The 19510-nt window shown below is 39.6% G+C and overlaps 1 protein-coding gene across 1 annotated transcript in view; it reads left to right on the top strand.

Annotated features, from left to right (window-relative positions):
• The window catches only part of LOC109483788 (two pore calcium channel protein 1-like), a 27156-nt gene extending 7655 nt beyond the window's left edge, over positions 1 to 19501 (top strand). The window contains 36 exon segments of the mRNA XM_019786889.1: positions 2321 to 2466; positions 2618 to 2731; positions 3053 to 3184; positions 3721 to 3793; positions 4062 to 4172; positions 4316 to 4425; positions 4834 to 4875; positions 5208 to 5274; positions 5548 to 5669; positions 6040 to 6190; positions 6579 to 6719; positions 6897 to 6953; positions 7690 to 7795; positions 8015 to 8153; positions 8378 to 8492; positions 8625 to 8701; positions 8943 to 9062; positions 9199 to 9262; positions 9529 to 9605; positions 9837 to 9921; positions 10170 to 10226; positions 12855 to 12950; positions 13094 to 13190; positions 13193 to 13284; positions 13475 to 13532; positions 13894 to 14030; positions 14643 to 14725; positions 15321 to 15335; positions 15863 to 15944; positions 16170 to 16235; positions 16387 to 16421; positions 16676 to 16719; positions 16867 to 17000; positions 17149 to 17233; positions 17556 to 17721; positions 18114 to 19501. Of these exon segments, the coding sequence (XP_019642448.1) occupies positions 2321 to 2466; positions 2618 to 2731; positions 3053 to 3184; positions 3721 to 3793; positions 4062 to 4172; positions 4316 to 4425; positions 4834 to 4875; positions 5208 to 5274; positions 5548 to 5669; positions 6040 to 6190; positions 6579 to 6719; positions 6897 to 6953; positions 7690 to 7795; positions 8015 to 8153; positions 8378 to 8492; positions 8625 to 8701; positions 8943 to 9062; positions 9199 to 9262; positions 9529 to 9605; positions 9837 to 9921; positions 10170 to 10226; positions 12855 to 12950; positions 13094 to 13190; positions 13193 to 13284; positions 13475 to 13532; positions 13894 to 14030; positions 14643 to 14725; positions 15321 to 15335; positions 15863 to 15944; positions 16170 to 16235; positions 16387 to 16421; positions 16676 to 16719; positions 16867 to 17000; positions 17149 to 17233; positions 17556 to 17721; positions 18114 to 18195 (3378 nt within the window). The 3' untranslated portion in view covers positions 18196 to 19501.
• Positions 19502 to 19510: the final 9 nt, after the last annotated feature.

Consider the following 19510-nt stretch of genomic DNA (forward strand, 5'->3'; position numbering starts at 1 on the left):
GCTTCTTGGATGGAATGGGTATCTCTTTTGTACATTATGAATATAACTGAGTATAGAACCTGTTATTTTTGTCAATACCAAAATCAACCTTTTGAATTAATTCAACTTGATCTAAGTGTATAGTGCTATCCATTTGCTATTTCCTGCTCTGTGAAACCTAAGCTACAATGGAAGGATTATGCCAGAGTGGACAGGATCCGGTCCTTTGATATCCAATATTCAGCCTTCTCACTTTTTTAGTAAACATTGTGGACAGTGAAAGCTGTATGATGCTAGCTCGCACAATTGTTGTATACAGCTCTCGCTAATACATAATACATAACATTTTTGGACTGCCAAAAATAGATATTTTGACCTGAAAGGATGAAGTCACTTCTTGAAACAGCTTCAACGTCATGTTAATATGTATACTATTTGAATGATTAATATATACTACATATTGGACTCTAGCCAGTTGGACATATCCAAGTGCATGTGTGCTACATGAATTTATTTTTGACATGTTACTGGAAGTTGGCACATTTCAAGCGCATTCTTTTCAGGTCAAGTTGTAAGACTGGTCAATGCTCATTTGCCAAATACAGAGGCTAGAGAAAGAATGCATTGCCCTCATTTTGTTTTACAAAGTACTATAAAGTACCGACATCTGACTTTCAACACCCTTAAGAGGGACTTAAGGGGCTGCTTTTTCCAGTTACAGTCATGCCAAGTGGGCATGTCCAGCACGTACTGTAAATTCATCCATGTTCACATAGACTTATGGTAGGAGGGAAAGGAGGTTTTTGAAGCAATAAATTAAATGTAGTACTGGTGAAATACAATGGAAATACATTTTATGATTTTATGTGGATCTCAAGTAAAATGAAAATAAAAAAAAACTGCGAACATTACAAGATTTACAGTACTTCCCAGGTCAGGGTGTGAAATGTGTTGTTGAATGAATAAACGACAGACAAGCATGCATTAAAAGGTTACATGCTATGGGCTATGTTGTTATCACCTAGAGTACAGTGTAATCACAAAGAGTAGTTACATGTACCTAAATCTATAGGCTGGTACACCAGAGTTCTCAAAAATACATTCAAAGCCCAGTGTCACCACTCATAATTTATGCCTGAGATTTATCTAACATCAAGGTTAGCTGTCCCATGACTTGTACTGACATTTCATTGCTATAGAAGTCTATGTGACATAGATGGAATGACATTTTCATACATGTCATTAGTTGTGTCAAGGACAGTATACATTCTGTATATAATGTCCTTGGATGTGTTGTTATTACACATTACAAAACATGCCATTGTCTCCACGACAGTTATCAAGTGGGACAAAGGCTTATGTAATATATACACCTGACATTTCCTCTGCCTTTGTCTGTATGTCCCAGGAATAAATGGTTGAATTGTGTGTAACTTAAACCTACCTTACAGGGGAACAAGCTTTACTCCAGCCCCCCTGTTTACATATTGACTGCTTGTTGAAGTTGTGCATTTGGGAATATCTGAGAACCAAGAAAATAAATTGTTAAAGCCATTTAACATTTTTAAAAGAGGTATGAAGACAAGATTTGGCCTTTTTGGCTGGCTTTAAGTGATGAATTCAATAAGAAGACCAGCCTTTGCTTAACATCATTATTCAGTATACCGTTGTTGTTATCAACATTGTCCATCTCACCATTACCTTCTTGAAAAGCCCAAGAAGTGTATCTGAAAAATACCACCAATACTTGCTGCTTAGGGAAGCAGAAAGAACCTCTCTCATTTGCATATAGACTGGGTAGAAACATGCATGTAGAAACATATCAGATTAATGGTTGCAAGGGAACAACAGGTTGTATTGAAAAGGTCTTGCTGACTGGCTCCTAGGTTACAGAGTATCACTTCCGTAAATTGTGTTATGGGGAAGGAAAGGTGGAGGCTTGTTGTTGTGAGTGTGTCTGTGCCGTACTGATGCCCCTATGGTAGGATTAGGAGTCAGAATGTGTGAACGTGATGGGAGACAGGGTCTGTTTCCAGAGCCCATACTTGCCTGGGGCGAGGAGTCAAGTATACTGCAGGTGAACGGATTCTGTACATTCTCCTTTGTTGGTGCTGTTATTGTGCCTTACCAATGGAGAATGCTTCAATATCTCATGTCTAGCTTGATTTTGTCATATACTGTAAATTTGGGAATGTTTGCAGTTGTTTTATTTTAATTGTGGCCTGTCCACTATGAAATCATGACATTGCAAACAGGCATTTTTATTGTAATACTAGTGAAGACATTGATGCCCCTACCATAAATAAATGAGTTTACAGTATTCCCTGTTCCTTCCCCCCAGAGTGATGAGCTGACCAAGACGTTTGTGGACCTCCAGGGGGAAAACCGAGAGTTGAAACTTGCTGCTGCTCACATCGACGATGCCTTGGCTGGCAGAGGGAAGTACGGGAAGGCTCGCGCCATCTTCAAGCCCAAATTTGCACAAAGGTGAAAAATGATGGAACATTTAATTTACTTTGATTGTCCAAAGAGTGTGGAACGATTTTAGGTCTCACCAAGTTTATTTTTTTGATTTTGAGAAACAATAAATACTATAGTTTTTCCTGACTGACGAATTACTGTATTTCCCCCATGGCAGATGTTTCTACATCATCAGTAACCGTTGGTTCAAGCGGTTCCTGTACCTGGTCATCCTGCTGCACTGCACTGTGACTGTGTGGGAACCTCCACAGCAACACATCACTGCTGGGTCGTAAGTACAAACAAACAAACAAACAAACAAAGAACAAAACAAAAACAAAGAGGTTTGTGTAAGTCATCCTGTTCTTGACATTTCCCTTAAATGCAGAGGGGTCAATCTGTACCATTTAAGAGGTCTTTGGTATGACTTGATTGGGAAATTGAACCCATGACTTATAACATGGAAAGTGAGCACTTAGTCTGTTTGTCTTTATTTCTGCAAATCCTAATATATACAGCACAGCTACTTCTGTCTATCGGGACTAGAAGGGTCACAAAGCAGTAAAGGGTGAAGACTGTCATCTCTGATTGCCCTGTTTTGTGTTGTTTCCAGCGTGAGTGAGTACTGGTGGGTTTACCTGTGCACCTCCTTCTGTCTGCTGTGTTACTATGTTGACATCGCCCTGCATATGGCCTTCATGACATGGAGAGTCTACTGGGCACTGGACGAGAACAAGTGGATGAGGTTGGACACTTTGTTTAGTGTTTGTTCCTTAAGGTTTAGTGCCCAAATAGACAGAATGACTAAATAGGTACTACTAACCTTAAACGTGCTTTAGAAAGTATGACCATGTTGTCCCATATTGTTTAATGTCCCTGTACAGCAGAGATCTTCTAGGTTTTATATACAGCATATATATATTATTTTCATGTTTTTGTAGCAAGGATTGAATAATAAGTTTCAAAACAGGGAAAATGGGACAAATGTCACAGTAGAAAATAAATCCCAGCAACTGGATGGATTCTCTAAAGAGTTAGGCATTTCAGATAGTATCGGCTATATCATCCATTAGTGACGTCCGTTAGTGACGTATGCTACCAGGATGTCTAACTTTCATGGACAAAATTTGAACAAACAGCACCAGTCTTTGTCAGTTAGGAATGAGCAATCATGTGTTTGTTGGTAAGTTTTTCTAGAGTTTACAAAATTAAAAGAAATCTACAATCACAGTAACTAAATGTGTTACTTTGTAGTTACCATTCTTTCCTCCTGTGTTGCAGAGTTGAGTTTTATCTGGTGTGCATGTTCACATTTGACTTCATTATGCTCATCATACAAGAAGCCATTCCTATGGTGGGTTTACTTTTTATTTGTTTCGCATAACCAGTAAACCACAGTAGGTACAAGCCATGTAAGAATGTTTGTTAACCAATTCTCCATTGTACATTGTAGTACCGGATTATGATTGTGATTGTGCAAGCATGGAATAGTAATTATTCATAAATTTCCTCCAGGTAAATTTTGTTGTTGTTTTATTGCATTCCTAATTCATTGTGCTCAGAAAGCATTGCGTAATATTACAAGACTATAACCATGTTGTGTTTTGTGACCTTTCCAACAGAGGTTAGCACAGCCATTTCGGTGCTTGCGGGCAGGCATGCTTCTCTGTAAGGCCAAGAACGTGGGCCACATCTTTGATGTCCTACTGTCCATCATTATCAAACTGGGCAAGGTAGGAGCCTCTTGCTTATAAATAATGTTCACATGGTGTACTGTCTGTCCTGTACTAGTGCCCAGCTCTGATTAAGTACCACCTGACCATGTTCTCATTTGTCTTGCATTTACCTGCTCTTTGTTGTGTTTACCTGTGCCCAGGTGTTTGTGATCATCCTAGTCTTCATCCTGACGTTCAGTGCCATCGGTGTGCACATCTTCATGGAGGCCTACCATCACAACTGCACCACAAATGCAACAACAGGCATCCGGTAGGCCTTTTTTTTCGTCCTATGACTTTAACGACAGTAGCTGCCACTGTCTATGGGAGTGACAGGGTGTTATCCAGGATAACACCCTGTCACTCCCAAGGACAGTGGCAGCTCCTGTTGTTAAAGGACTATTGCAGGTGTCTGAAATAAACTTTGCAGGGACAGAGATATTTGACTTTGAAGTTTATTACTTTTTCTGAGCAAAAGTTTTTCCAGTATTAAGCCTGGAATCCATCCTATGTCTAGCTCTGGTTTGCTCCTCTGATCTGTTGGGCAAAGGAGGTTAAAGGAGCAAACCAGAGCTAGAATAGGATGGATATACCAGGCTAGTGACTTGTAGGTAAAGACTCACCTCCAGTATGACTGTAACTGGTTTAACTTGCCACCGTCTCCCCTTGTATTTTACAGTACATGTGAAGACAGTGTGAACCAAACAGACTTTTATACAGGGTAAGTTTGCCTCCTCTGGTATATTGCGAGAAGAAGAATTCCCAAAGACCAAAACTACCTGGGAAACTTGAGATGTGTGCTCTGGATCTGTTCTAACATGGACAAATTATCACTTGATTCAGAATACATGTAGGTATACTGTAAATTCTTTGCAGCTTTTGGCAGTTTTCACAGTGACCTCTTGACTGTGAATTTATGACAATGTGAAAATGTGTTTCCAATGCATTACTACCACACTACTGAATTGTTTAGACCTCAAACTTTTCCTGCAGTTTCCTTTTTGACCAAAATAGCAAGGCAGATGAATTTCAACTTTATGTTTGTGCCCACAGAGTGTTTGACCAGATCGGGACAAGTTCTCTGCAGCTCTTTGTGCTCCTGTCCACGGAAAACTACCCGGTGGGTGCTCCTCAGCTTTCTTGTTGTGGGAACTAAAAAGTTGCCCTTAGATTTTTGCATCCTACTCTGAGTTAAGTGTAGCAATCAGTTTAGTGTTGCCAATTTGTGGCAAGTTGTTATATCCAGTCTAATTGTGCAACACAGGCAATTGTAATTCAACGTCTTGGTTCATTTAATTTATTGCCTATTTCCACGTCTCCAGCAAGTCAGATTAGAGTGTTATTGAGAACCTGAAATGAAGTACACAGCACTTCATCATTATGTTTGTTTTAGGACTTTATGATGCAAGCCTTTGACAAGAACCGGGCAGCCTTCCTGTACTTTGGGATCTTCCTGTATGTCGGCGTGTACTTCTTAGCAGCCATTCTACTGGCCATCATCGTAGACAGTTACTGGTATGTTTCCTTCCTGAGCAGTGTAATCCTTTATGTGACATCGTAATTTGCCATACCTAAAGTGATTATGCTACCTATGACATCGAAATACAATGGTTCCCGATAACATTCAACCACGATAACTGTTATTCAATGAACAAAGATATTTGTACAGAGCATACATCCTTCTTTTGTCATAGAACATCCTTCGTGTAGAATAAGATCATCCTTCCAATCCTTGATTTCCACTGCCAAGTAAAATTCCCCAATAATGTCACAGTGATCACAGCGGCCAATTTGGAACCTGGCATTGTAACTGGGGGAAAACTTTTTTTTGAGCAAACAATGCATAATCTTCATGATTACTTAATTTCCTTCCCTCTGCTCCTAGGGAGTTCTCAAAGAAGCACGTGAAACGGGAACGTTCGCGGGAGAGAGCGGAGCTGGGGAAGGCGTGGAACCTGTTAGACCCTCTCGGGTCGGGACAGCTGGCTGTCAATGATGAGAAACTGCTCACCCTCTTCAGGATACTTAAGCCAAAGGTATGGAAATGCTGTCTAGATACACATTTATTCATACACACATTCTCATTACATGTAATGCGTTACATGCACATATTGACAGTACCCTCTACAGGGTACTTAAACCAAAAGTACATATTACATATGCATGCTCTATATATATATAAGTGTGTTACAGTAGAGATTGCAATGTGGCAGAATCTGTAAATTTTTCTGTGCATGTGGATATTTGCTTAAAAGACAGTCTGAACTTTTCAACTCAGTTTTATGTCACTGTAGGTCAATGGATTGACCGGAAACTCAGGATTTATGAATGGGAGACCTGAACACATTAATATTACGTACATGTATGCCCTGATACTAATTTTGATAAAGTTTGATCTGACCTGCCCCATCTGCCCGTCTGCAGAACACAGACGAGGAGAACAGAGAGCTGATTAATGAGATTGACCAGGACACTGACGGGTTTGTGGACGCCTTCGACTGGACAACTGGGCTCAACGACGCTTTGTCCTTCGAGTTTGAGGAGTCTGATGTGCAGGAAATAACAGTGAGTAGTTTTATTTTCATGGTGACCTTTCCATTGCAAAATGTTAAACCTGCAAATACGGGGTTCCATTGTATTATTAGTTCAATTATTATTATATTGGAAAATAACAGTTACTGAGTTTACACATTTTTCTTACCTTATTTGCTTGGTCCTTGACAGACCCTTTTGTCTTCACAGAGAATTCATGGAACATGCTTCACCTTTGTGATTGATGTCTTCAAAAGAGTGGCACAGGTAACATTTTCTGCATGCGTAACATTGTGCAGGCATTATATATTTACCTTACCAGCTGAAGTAGGCACCAAATATGTATTGGTTACAGTGTTAGGCAGCAGGGAAAAGGTTAAAATGCTTGGTATGTAACATCCATTTGTTGTCACTTCTTTTCAACTGTTGAGGCTATTTCTGTGCAGCTTTAGTTTATGCATGTCAGTCTCAGGTCATGTGTGAACCCACACATGTGGCACAAACAGAGACGACAATACAGACAAAGGGAGAGAAATGGCCATGCACCATGGAACATGGCAGTTTATTTGTGTTACTTGTGTCTGGCATTTGTAAATGACGTAAGTGAAAGGGTCACAGCTACAGATGTCTCCTTTGAGTTGGTTGATTTATATACTACTTGTATGATTTGTGGTTGCCTTATTTCTTTTGTTGTTGAACAGCTTTAAAATTTATGAACAGGTGACATAGCCCAAATTTTGCATCATCTATTTTTAGATCTACATGTATTATTAAACTGCCTCTGAAATATATTAAGTAGATGAGGTAACAATTTATTTAATGAACCAATGTTTATTGTAAATACATGTATTATGAATAACTATTTTTTGTGAACTTTTCAAGATACATGTATACAATTCAGTACTTGGATTACCAACATGCTTTTTATCCCTGTACATGTGTGGAAAATAAACCTGTCTACCGGTACTTCTACTACTACTGATTATCCCAACAACTGCTTCAGGCCACGGTGTTTTCCATCTTCATCCTGGTGCTGATCGGGATCCACTGCATCCTCTTCTGTGTGCGCTGGCACACCATGACCCTGAACGATGAACTCATTGTACAAGGTGAGATTTTTCTGAAATGCTTCCTGTTAAGATTCTTCCCACACCTTTTGGTATATAGGTTGGTGCCCATCCCCATTGCTATAGCTATAGCTCTTGCTTGGCAAGTGCTAGTCCACATTGTTCATTCATGCATTCATTTGTTCATTCATTTGTTCACTCATGTATTCACTAGCTTCTTCCATCCACCCAGCTGAATGACTTGTTGTTTTCCTCTCACAGCGATCAGGTCAGCCATCGTGTTCCTGTTCCTGGTAGAGATCATCATCCGGTTCATTGGTCTGGGGAAGAAGATGCTGGATCCCCTGGAGCTGGCAGACATGTTCATGGTGGTCATAGCCATCGTGGGGAATGTTGTCTGGTACGTTTCTTTGTTGTTTGTTTATCAGATCAAGAGCTCAAAAAAATTCTTAAGAGGTATTTGGGCTCTTTGTCACCAACCTGGTCTCACCAAACAGAATGTGTTACTGGTACTTAAGGGATGATGACTTGCAACTATTCTTACACCGAAAACCTGTCTTGTCATATCACACTTTGCTAACAGGAACTTGAGCCACATGTTGATATTTGTGGTTCCCCCTGTAGGTATGTGGTGGTGTATGTGAACCAGAGCGATGTGCCGGTACCGGTGTATCGAGGTTGGTGCGTGGTCGTGTCGTCCATGGCAGTTTTCATCAGGCTGGGGTTCAACTCCTCACAGGTTTGTTTTGTCTGATTGTCTTATTGCAATGGGGTAGATAGAAGTCCTGAAATGTTGAAAGGTTTATTTCCACAGTACAGGAAGTACACGTGATCGACTTTTTGTTGACGACTTTGATGTTTTTCCTCACAGACCAAGAAAGCGTTTGTGCTCTTCATGAAGATCTACCCGGTAATGTTTGACCTGCTTCTGCTGGTATTCATCATCATGTGAGTAACATAACTTCTTATACAGGTATTTTTTATTTATCTATTTCCAACTTTCAAGCTTAAATGCACAGGGGACAACACAATGTGCTGGCTGGGTTATAATAGTTAGCACTCAGCAAAGAGTATTGGAGTTGAACACAACCCACTACAGAAATGGGCACTGCCCCTATACATTGTACACCAAAAGGTGTGGTAATGGTAAGGATTTTAACTAACTTTTAAATTCATGCTCTTACTACAGCTACATGTACTCCACACTGGGGATGGAGATCTTCTTCCGCAAGGACCCCAGTACAATAAACATGGACTATGATACCTCCCTGTGGGACTACGAGTGTGGACTTGGATTCCAAACTTTCTTGTAAGTAAACTCTCTTTAAGAACTGGGCAAAAATCTTGGAAAACCTTAGGAACATGTTGTCACTGTCTGTTGTAGGATTTTTCTGCTGTATTTTTCAAGTAATCCATTCACATTTTCATTGAATGTTTTTTTATAGGTGTTCCCTAGCTGTTGTGTTTCAAGTTGTGACCACCAGTAACTGGCATGAGATCATGAATGCAGTGAGTACTGTAGATTGATTTAAAGTTTGTGGGGGGTAGGAGGTAGGAGGGGGTAAAGGTAGGAGGGGGTAAAGGAGGCATCCATTGTGTTATAAGTTTGCAGTTGAAACAGTCTGTAGCAATGCAATGTAAGAGATAACATTATGTTCACTGCAATGAAATTTCTTGTTTTCTTTTGTTAAAGCAGGCAAAGGTTGGTACACGCATCCTCCATAAAATTCACTTGCTGTTGCCTTTAATATGATATCCTTTGTCCATTTTTTCAGGCGATTCTGAACACCAATTATGCAGCCCTGCTCTACTTTGTCAGCTGCTACATTGTGGTCAACCTGGTGGTCATGAAGTAAGTAAAGTCTACTAGTTAGTTCCATCAAATCAATATGCTTCAAATTCAACAATATTCAACACTACTAACAGTAGCATTCTCTCATCTGTTCTTGAGGAATTGTTACCTGCCAGTTTTGTTACACTGTGTTAATGATACTGCCACACAGATGTATTGGATGTATTAAGTGAGTGTTTGCTTGCCGATGTCAATTGTTGAATTTGCTGAAACTGAAATTTTCTATTCCAGCCTGTTTGTTGCCATTGCCATCGAAGCCTTCAACAAGTTGGGAAAGAACGATGATGATGATGTTGGACAGCTCCAGAAGGAGAAGGTTATAATAAAAATTCATTAAATTTTATTTTCCCACTTTGCAGTAGAAAGGAAAATGAGCTTTTTACATAAGTTTTCAGTCAATATTAAGTTTTCAGTCAATATTTTGTCTACCAACTTCAGGTTAGTTTGCAGGTTCTATTGGTTCTGTTTGCCTCTCCGTAATAGTATTGAATCAGATGTGATTCATGCAGAAATTCATTGAAAATTTACGAATTCAATTTAATTTATTGTTTATCTTTCTTGCAGACCACCTTTGCTGACACTGCCAAGAATTTCTTAAATGCAGTGTTTGAGAGCACCAGAGTGAGTAGCACAAACACTCCTAGTCTACATTTTAGTGTAGAATTTATGATAAACATTGTTCCTGAGAAAAGAAACAAAACCTATGATTGTGTCTAAGTGTAAAGTGAGTAGCCTGGGTACCATCCGGATTTTCACTCCGCATCGCTTGAAAAAATCGTGATTTTTTTCAAGCGTTGCGGAGCGAAAAATCCGGATGGTACCCAGGCTATAAATTAATTCCTTAAACTTCTTTTACCGGGTATCCATTTTCTGTTGAGATTCAAATTGTGACTGTTTTGTCTCCCGATGTCTTGGAACTTCCCAACCACAGAAGAAGAAGAGGAACCAAGTGGTATAAGAAACTTGTCATTGTTAGGGCCCAAGGTGTAATATGTGTCCAAACAAACTAACCAAATCTTGTTAACACGTGTAAGGCATTGGGATTTGACAAATTTGATTAACATTGGAAAGTATTAACATTTAGCCTGATAAGATACTCATGTGTCACCACAATTGTATTGGTTGTGGGATTTGATGGCAGGAAGAAGGTTAATATCACATCTGTCTGTTGTATTTTGTTATGTTCATGGTTAGGATAGACACTTAACAACTCTATCTTGAATTTAAAAAAAAAAGGTCAACCAAATTGATAATTGATCATGTAATTTTCATTTGATATTTATGGTTTTAATTTTCTTTGTGGTTCATTTTCAATACATGGTTTGATTCTAGAATACTTTTCTCTAAGTTTCAAATACAGGAAGCTACTTGAAATATTATTTCACGGATGGAAATTTTGCTACTTCGTGTTATTTGACATATTCTACAAGAATTCACGCTTTTGACTTCTCTATTTGCTTTTAATGTGCATCGATGTTGTAGTATTTTGCTGATCCTATGTGTAGCATTAGTTGTAGACATAGAATGTTATGTATCAACTAGACTCATTGTGTTAAAGGCTGATTAAATCTCTACTAAATGCGTGGTTCTTGAGATCAGGTCCAGTCTGCAAGGGATGATTATGATTTTGAGGCATTACATTTATTCAGCCATAAGATGAGTCTGGTGGAGACTAACATGTACTGCTCTCGTGTGTGTTTGTGCGATTTTCTTGCCTTTTGACTTTCAGAACGAGGCGCCGCCCTCCTCGGGCCGGAGAGGGTCTATAGCTCACTCTGCCAATGCTTCTCGAGCCTCTACTCCTCGAACTTCCAGTCGACAGGTAGTCATGTCTGAGGACAAACCCACTCTCCTGTACTCTTGGGGGATCGCTGGATAGGAGAACACTTCATCCTGAAGTGTTACAAACAAACGAAACAAGCAAGATAACGCTGGAACAATATTTATTTGCAGCATGTTTATCACTTGTCTTGATCATTGTCTTTCTGGTAAGATGATGACAGAAAATTTCTTTAATGTAATCAAATGAAATCTAAAAACGATAAACCAAATGATCCTGTTACTCCCAAGTCTCCTGTAACAGAGTTATCAAAGAGTCATGTAACACAGAAGTTTTGGTTGCATCATGTCTTCCATATCCAGCCATCCTGCACAGAGTGGGTCCCTCCCACTAGGTACCCTCCACTTCCTGCTCACTCACATCCACTCTTGCACTGCTTACTACTGCCACAGCTTTTCCATGCCACATGCTTGGGTGATATCAGCTAACAATGCCCAGTTTAGATTTGAATGGGTTACAAGGAAGCATGTCACAATATTGTGAATTGACTTGTCTTTTCAGAGACAACTTTAAATGTATGGTCTCCAAAGTGGTGTCATTGAAAGTTTGACAAATGTCTTTTTGAATGTGTATTGACCAGTGTTCAAGGTGTGGTATAATATCTAATATTGTGGACTTAGGGCAGATCTGTGCAACTTCAAGGTGTCCTAACTAACTAATCCTTGTCATGGTGGAAATTTACTTGCATGTTAAATGTACTGTTCAGTACATGTATTATTTTTGAAGCAACAATATGGATTCATTTGTAGACCTTCCTGTTTGGACTGTTTAGACAAACACTTCTTAAAGTTTATCAAAATTGTTGCCCTTGGTATTTGGATTAAAACATGATTCTGAATTCAAAATGTAAAGCATCACCTATGTTGAAAGTGTCTGACCACACTAGCCTGGGATCCATCCTATTCTGTCTCCGGTTTGTTCCTCTTCCGATTGCTTTTCCAAAAAAACAGTCTGGCCCTTATTATTTGGTTGGTCCTTACATCCTGCATTATTTTGGGAATGAAAATACTTCTCAGAAGTAGTGTAATGAAGATTATACTTTCAAGTCCCTGTTCAAACCCTGCTATAGCCAGTTTGAGGACCATGTGACTCAGAGCCAATCAGAACACTTTTTGAAATGTCATTTTTTTGTCATAAATGGGTACCAACCCATCAGTCAAGGGAGGAAATTTGAGGAGCAAACCAGAGATAGATTAGAGAGGATACCAGCAGGCTGGACCACACTGTGCCCTGCTGCACTCCTCACTTGCTGTCCTGACAGGCAAGTCCACTCCTCATCAGCACTGCCTCATCATGGGGAAATAACATCATCACCACCTCATCACCTAGCTACATGCACGACCAGGGAAGGTGCTACACGTGGTGCACAGAAACACAAGTCAGAATGTTTGACTGTTTTATCTTCACAGAGCCAGAACAAGTTGGAGGATGGACTGCCCAAACCAAACCCTGAGGTCCTGAGAAAACCATCTTTAAGACCCACGACCACACCTCCTGAAGACAGTGTAAGTGCATCCTAGAAGCCTTGTACACATGGGGCATATTCATGTAGCATCATATTTATGTCCTGTTCAGAGTAATGTTCTACCTGGATGTCTAACCTTCACTGCTGCACACTAACTGTTGTTGTGACATCCGTGGGCTGCAGGACGAGGACAAAGAGGAGGACCTGTCTGGTCTGTCTAAGGAGGAGAGGATGCAGAGGAGGATGAAGAACAGGAAGAGAAACAAGAGGAAACAGGCGATGCTGGGAAGCTAAGGGCTATCCAGGCTTTCGAGGCCAACGGCTCTAATGAACTGGACCTCAAAGTTGGAGATGAAGTCGATGCATTAGAAAAGGTGAAACAGAGCACAATTACTTTTTATGTCAAGATACACTAAGTCTTATTAATAATCAAATTCCTACTCTAGAAGATATATGTCAGCTATAGCTCATTGCAATCAGCTGGTTCTAAGTTACTTTGTAAATATAGTGTTTTTGTTTATTTCTGTCTTGGTTTGTAACATAAATCTGTATTTTGTTTCACAGAAAGGTGACTGGTACAAGGGAAGAAAACTTGGTTATGACAAAGTGGGATGGTTCCCTGGTAAGTTGTGCCAATGTCTATGAGACTATGACAAATCTTATCATTTAGGGAATAGATCTATGTGCTCATACACTGTACTGTAGATTTCAGTGAAATGAATTTCATCCATACCTTCTTTAAATTAAAAATGCTGTCTTCATCAATAACACTTACTGGTACTGAACAAAAATGTAAGATAGAGTAGACTTTATACACTAGGGCCCCAAACAAATTCAAATCATTCCCTTGTGCAGCTTTTAAGGTCTAAAACTATTACAAAACCTGGTTATGAGTATGCTATGAGATAGATTACCTTATATGTGTTATTAACAAACAAGCAAGCAAAATTGCCAAACAAACCAACAAACTTGTCCTGCCTCAGTGACCCACGTGGAGGAGTTAGGCAGACAGAGCAGCGTGGACTCTGGCAAAAGCCTGGAGGAGCCTCCTGAGCAGCCTGCCACCCGGTCTGGAGTGGTGCAAGTAGAGCCTGCACCACAGCCGGCACCTAAGATTGAGGTAAAATAGTCTGTAGTCTCCTTAAAATTGGCTATGTTAAGACATAGGTAATCTTGGAGGATTACAATTTTTATCTACTTCAACTAGGTGTTTTATTTGTGTACCACATATCATTTAGAGACTGAAGCATCAGACGTTCAGAACACTGTCTGGTCAGTTATGTGACCTCTGACTTCCCTCACTTACGACCAGGCATGACCCCGATTACGCGTAATGGATCACGTTTATGATATTGTTTTTGGTGTATATATTGTTGTATTTCCGTGTATATATGTCGTACCCAGGGCCACTCTGTAAAGCAGTGCTATGTCACTGAGTTAGTGCTACCCTGGTTAAAGAATACAGAAATAATAATAATAATGATTTGGGAGGGGGATGACCCAACATCACCTTAAGGTGTACAGTACAGAATGATGGCAAAACAGACTTTAAACTGACTAAAAATTATGGGAAAGACAAAAGCGGCACAAAATCTGGAGAAACACAGTCCAAGAAAGTCAATCGATATATTAAATACAGAAGTTGGAGGAGGGATAAGGTTCAAAGCACAAATCAAGTGAGTCAGATATTCTAAGACACTCTTGTCTGAGTTTTTGTACTGTTATGTTGCAGACACCCAGAAACAGTGTTACCACACTCTCACCCCGAAACAGTCTGACTGACCCTCCCAGGCTCTCTGTGGATAGTGTAAATGGGTGAGTTGGCATTCATTATATGTTCATTCATTCAGATATGCAACCAGGTTTGCTCAATTAGCCATAGGCAAGTCTTATAGTCTTAGTCTATATCCTTCATTCTCTCTTCAGTTTTGTTATTATAACAGCAGGTTCAGTCTTTGTTGTGCTACTTTCTATGGTGCCGTCATGATGACTGGAAAGCTAGAAAGTTGTAACATCTCAGTTTGGACAAATACATGCTTAGTGATGACAGTTTGATGCATTCATGATTCGTTGTGTATTTTATTCTTAAATTGCAGATGTCTTAAGATATTTCTAACTCCACCACCCTCCTTCCCCTGCTACCTAACCTTTAACTGATACAAATTTAGTGAAATGTGCACACCCTGGGATTACTGATGATGCATTAGCAGATCTCTTTTAAGTCACTGTTTTCTTTAATGTGGCAGTCTTAGAGAGTCCATGGAATCATGAGAGTTGGACGTTATAATATGCACAGACTAGATATATTGTATCATTGATTATTTGGTGGGCAGTCTGACAATGTCAGTATGAATCGGTACAGTCATATCTGTATCATCTGTTTCACACCCTCTCCTTGAATATTTTTCAGAACTCTGTTGGACAGGTGAGTGTGTGAACATAACCTGAATCATCATGATCGTTTATTCAGACCGTGAGCTTCAACTGGGTCATCATATAAGGTTTAAATAAACCCACCAAACCCTTAACCTTCTCCCTGCTGTTTATCCCTGTAACCAACACAGATTTGGTGCCAAATGGGTACCTCAGCAGGGTGAAGGTTAACATCACATGGTGCATCATTGATAACCTACCTGCATGGCATGCTAAAAATGGAGATAAAGTTATCACTCATAACTAACCAGATTTAGTTTAACTTCCATAGGTGATCCTATCCCCTTCTATCACATGACTTATCAATACTAAATAAATATAGTTTTGTTCAAGCAACACAGACAATGGAAGAAGTTACAACTCCTCTAGCACTAACCCATCGTTAACACTAATCCAATTCATTCTATATCCACAGGAAGCCTAAACAACATATACAAACCCCCATTTTTCCACTAACCATTGAACCATCTCACACACACATGACATTGTGTTCAGTTTTTTTTCTGTTTTTCCCCTCAGACCTCGTCTGAAGAAAAAGAAGAGCACCTCAGAGTGGAGGAGGAGCATCCTGGGGGACATGACTGTCATGAACCCAGAGGAGGTCAGTAGATGTGCTAACATTACATGTAACAATGGTATGGGATCAAGACTGTGTTACACAATCTGTCATGGTCAGGGGCTGTCCGGATTTGAAAAGAAAAATGCCCAATATTCTAACTCTTTGCAACATTTTAAGATTTCTATCATAATCTGTTGTTACCAGAACATTTCTATTGATGGTATAATGTCCATTTTTCATCATATTGAAATCCAATGTTGATTTCAGATGAAGGAGCTCAACAAGATTGTAAAGGGAGGAATAAGAATGTCATCCAGAAGGAACCGGAATAGTGTAAGGCTTCTTTTTCTTGAATTGTGATTTCTCTTTATACAAAAGAAATTAAACATTGTTTAGGTTGAATTGTTGAATACACTCACCAAATTTTCAATGATGATTTGGTGTTCCTTGCAAGATGTTAAAGTATGTTGGTGATTTGTTACAGATTGGGAGGAAACCAACAGTGTCATCCATGTCATCGTAAGTAGCTTTTTTATCAATTAAAAGAAACAAGCAGATTGTTTGGAAGGAAAAATGGCATCCTGTTTTTTTAGAACTACATGTATCATAAAGTGGAACTACTGCCACCAGGTACAGTAGGGAGATTTTCAGATTGCTTGCAAAAGTTTGGTGTGACAGGTCATAATCTGACTAGTTGCTACTGTGCCATGGGCAACATCTGACTTCTCTTAATCCTGAAAAACTGTAACACAGTTGTGTTTTTCTGCTCACAGGGATGATGGGATACAAGAAGAGCCTGAAGAAGAGGAGGAGGAAGGTAATAACTATGTCTTTCAGACTGATGGGCACAAGTCAACTGAAACTCAAGCACAGAACTGGTGAAAATTCAGTGATTCCGACACAGATGAACTTTCATGATATTGGGGTGGGCTGAGGAAATTGATTATTCTTCTTTTTATTTCAGAAAACCCAATGTTCCTGTCCACGTACCCGTCAATCAACACCACCAGCAGCCAGATGAATCCTGGGAAGTCTGGTTCACCCCCCGCCACGCCAGCTCGGAAGTTAACACCTCAGGTGTCACTACAGGCTCCACAGGTCAGTATGGCAGGACAGGGAGCTGATAAGGGGTTTCCATTTGTTTCTTTGAAAGTGTTGAAGATCAGGCTAAAGACTTCTTAGATATAAAGGACATTTCATCTTGCAAGGCATGAAAGCACATTAAAGGTCTTCCATCTTCCTGCAGGTGATAGTTGAACCTGACCAGCCCAAGCTACCTGAAGTGATAGAGGAGGAGGAGGAGGAAGCAGAAGAAGAAACATCTAAAAACTGTAAGACATGTTTCAAGACATTGTGCCTTTAAGTGTGAGGATAGAGTGTCAGTCTCCAAAGCCACACACATGATCTACTGTGGGAATTTGTCAGTCAACACCGTATCAGTACTACACTGAGTTGCAAATTTGCAGTTCTTCAATTTACGGATTCTGAACAATTGCATGCCCACATGTACAAACACCCGATCTACTCGGGCAATTTTGGCCCTCGGCACCATAACAGAATACACCAAAATGGACTTGTCTTCCGGAAACTTTGTCTTTATTAAAAGGACCAGCTGGAGTGAAATTTCTGTGCTTTGTTTTTTTTCCTCGTCAGCATCATTGCTAGGAGTGTCAGGAGGCCCCAAACCTCCCCCCAAGAAGAACAAGACAGGTGAGATGCCTGACTGGGCCAAGAAGTTTGTCCAGGAGAAGAACCTGAAGGTGGAAGCAGATCTCAAGACAGCAGACATCGAGGAGGGAGGAGGGTCTTCAGACGACGAGTGAGTTGACGGTTTCTTGAAATTCATTTTTCTGGGGACTTCATCTTGTGCTAAGAGAAAGGTTTTCAGTGCCTTAGTAACTTCGTGGGTGAAACAATTCTGTAGTACAGGACTGGTACTTGAAACCTGGGACTATCTGGCATATACAAGACCTGAAAAGTGTCTCAGCCCACAGCTTTTTGGAAGCAAAAACGTGTAGAAATCTCTGTGCTATTTAGAGAAGCTACTTGAGTTCTGCTACTCATTGTGCAACCTTACATGTATCTAACTTACTTATCTTGTATTGTAGCAGCTTCCTGCTCTTTTCTTGGCTGGAGTGGGGTATGAGTCCAATCTTATCATGGGTACATTTAGAGTCCTTGGCTAACCAGTTGAATTCCTTTGACTTCCAGAAAAGCCAGCCTGAAGCTGGAGGTGGGACTGGCCATACCTGGAGCAGTGAACAGCAGTCAGGAGGCAGAGTCTGAAGTATAGCAGGACACAAAAACACCTGCAGTAGGGAGGCAGGGCGCAGAAGTTTACTTACACCCCTATATGTTGTTGAGGTCTAGAAAGCTAATCAATGTACTGTAAATTCATTTACTTCGTAGAGAGGTACATGTAGTAATTTCCTGGTAGAATGGGAAAAGGTATTTTTTTGTCGTGTTTTGAAGTTCACAGTTGAAACAATTCTGTAGTACATTAATAATACATTTCAAAATGTATGTTTGTAGTTCCATGAATTCGCAGTGCAAAAATGAAACTGCAAACATTTAAGATTTACAGCCACAAATTTTAAGGTGCTTAAAGAATTGGGAATATGTTTCATACATTTTGTATTTTTTTCCAAAACCCTTCTTTTATATGATGCATCATGGACAGTCATTCAAAGATGTGCAATCTGTGATTGAGATGATTTTTAGGGTAGTTGGGAGATGAATTCTAGAGTTCTCTATTGATGAATACGTTATGCCAGTTTAAGGTATCATAAAATAGGTTTGAAGTTCCTTGTGTGAATGTATGTAATGAAAGACACTGGTTGTTTTTACAAGGTAACAGTTGTCAGACTTGAAAAAAAGCTTCTCAAAAAAGTCTCATACTCTTACCCTCTGAATACCCCCTAGCATAGTACCCGGTAGTTAATGTCGTGTTGGTTTTGGAGAAATGTCAGGTTGCATCACAAACTAATCCCCGCAGGTCCTGTTGTCAAAATCACTGTGCAGATTAATGTGTTTATCAGTTTTGATGATTCATATTTTTTAAACTATGATCAGATGTCTTAAGGTCACACCAATAAATTTTTCTTGGTTCTCGGACATTCCTTAAACTTCAAAGAGTGGTTGAGATGAAAACAGCAGGAATGAAAATCTGGGTACATTCACTCCGTGGCCTCAAGGAAATTTCCAGCAAATGATATTTTTGTAATGTCCTCAGGAATCTCTAAACTTTATTATATCAGGATATCTTTGGGAAAATGTGAAACACCCTTACGAAGTTATTGTACAGCTTTGGGCATACAGTAGTAATAATTAATGAAATTATGAAACCTAGTTTTTGAACCTATACTTCACAATGTAGTTCTGACTTACTAACTTTTAGACAGATCTAAAGGCAGTTGTTTTTTTAAACAATGGTGTTTGTAATTTTTGTATCTGACTAATGTAAATATATGGTGTAAATATATATTTATATATATTTTTATGATGTAAATATGCTGGAAATGATGAAAGATTACCTGTACATTTTTGTATACTTTCTGAATGAGAAGAAAAAGTGGACCAAATAAAACACTCAGAATGGCTCTTCTGTG

The sequence above is a fragment of the Branchiostoma belcheri genome, unplaced genomic scaffold (genome assembly GCF_001625305.1).
Source record: "Branchiostoma belcheri isolate BF01 breed outbred unplaced genomic scaffold, Haploidv18h27 scaffold66, whole genome shotgun sequence".
NCBI lineage: Eukaryota > Metazoa > Chordata > Leptocardii > Amphioxiformes > Branchiostomatidae > Branchiostoma > Branchiostoma belcheri.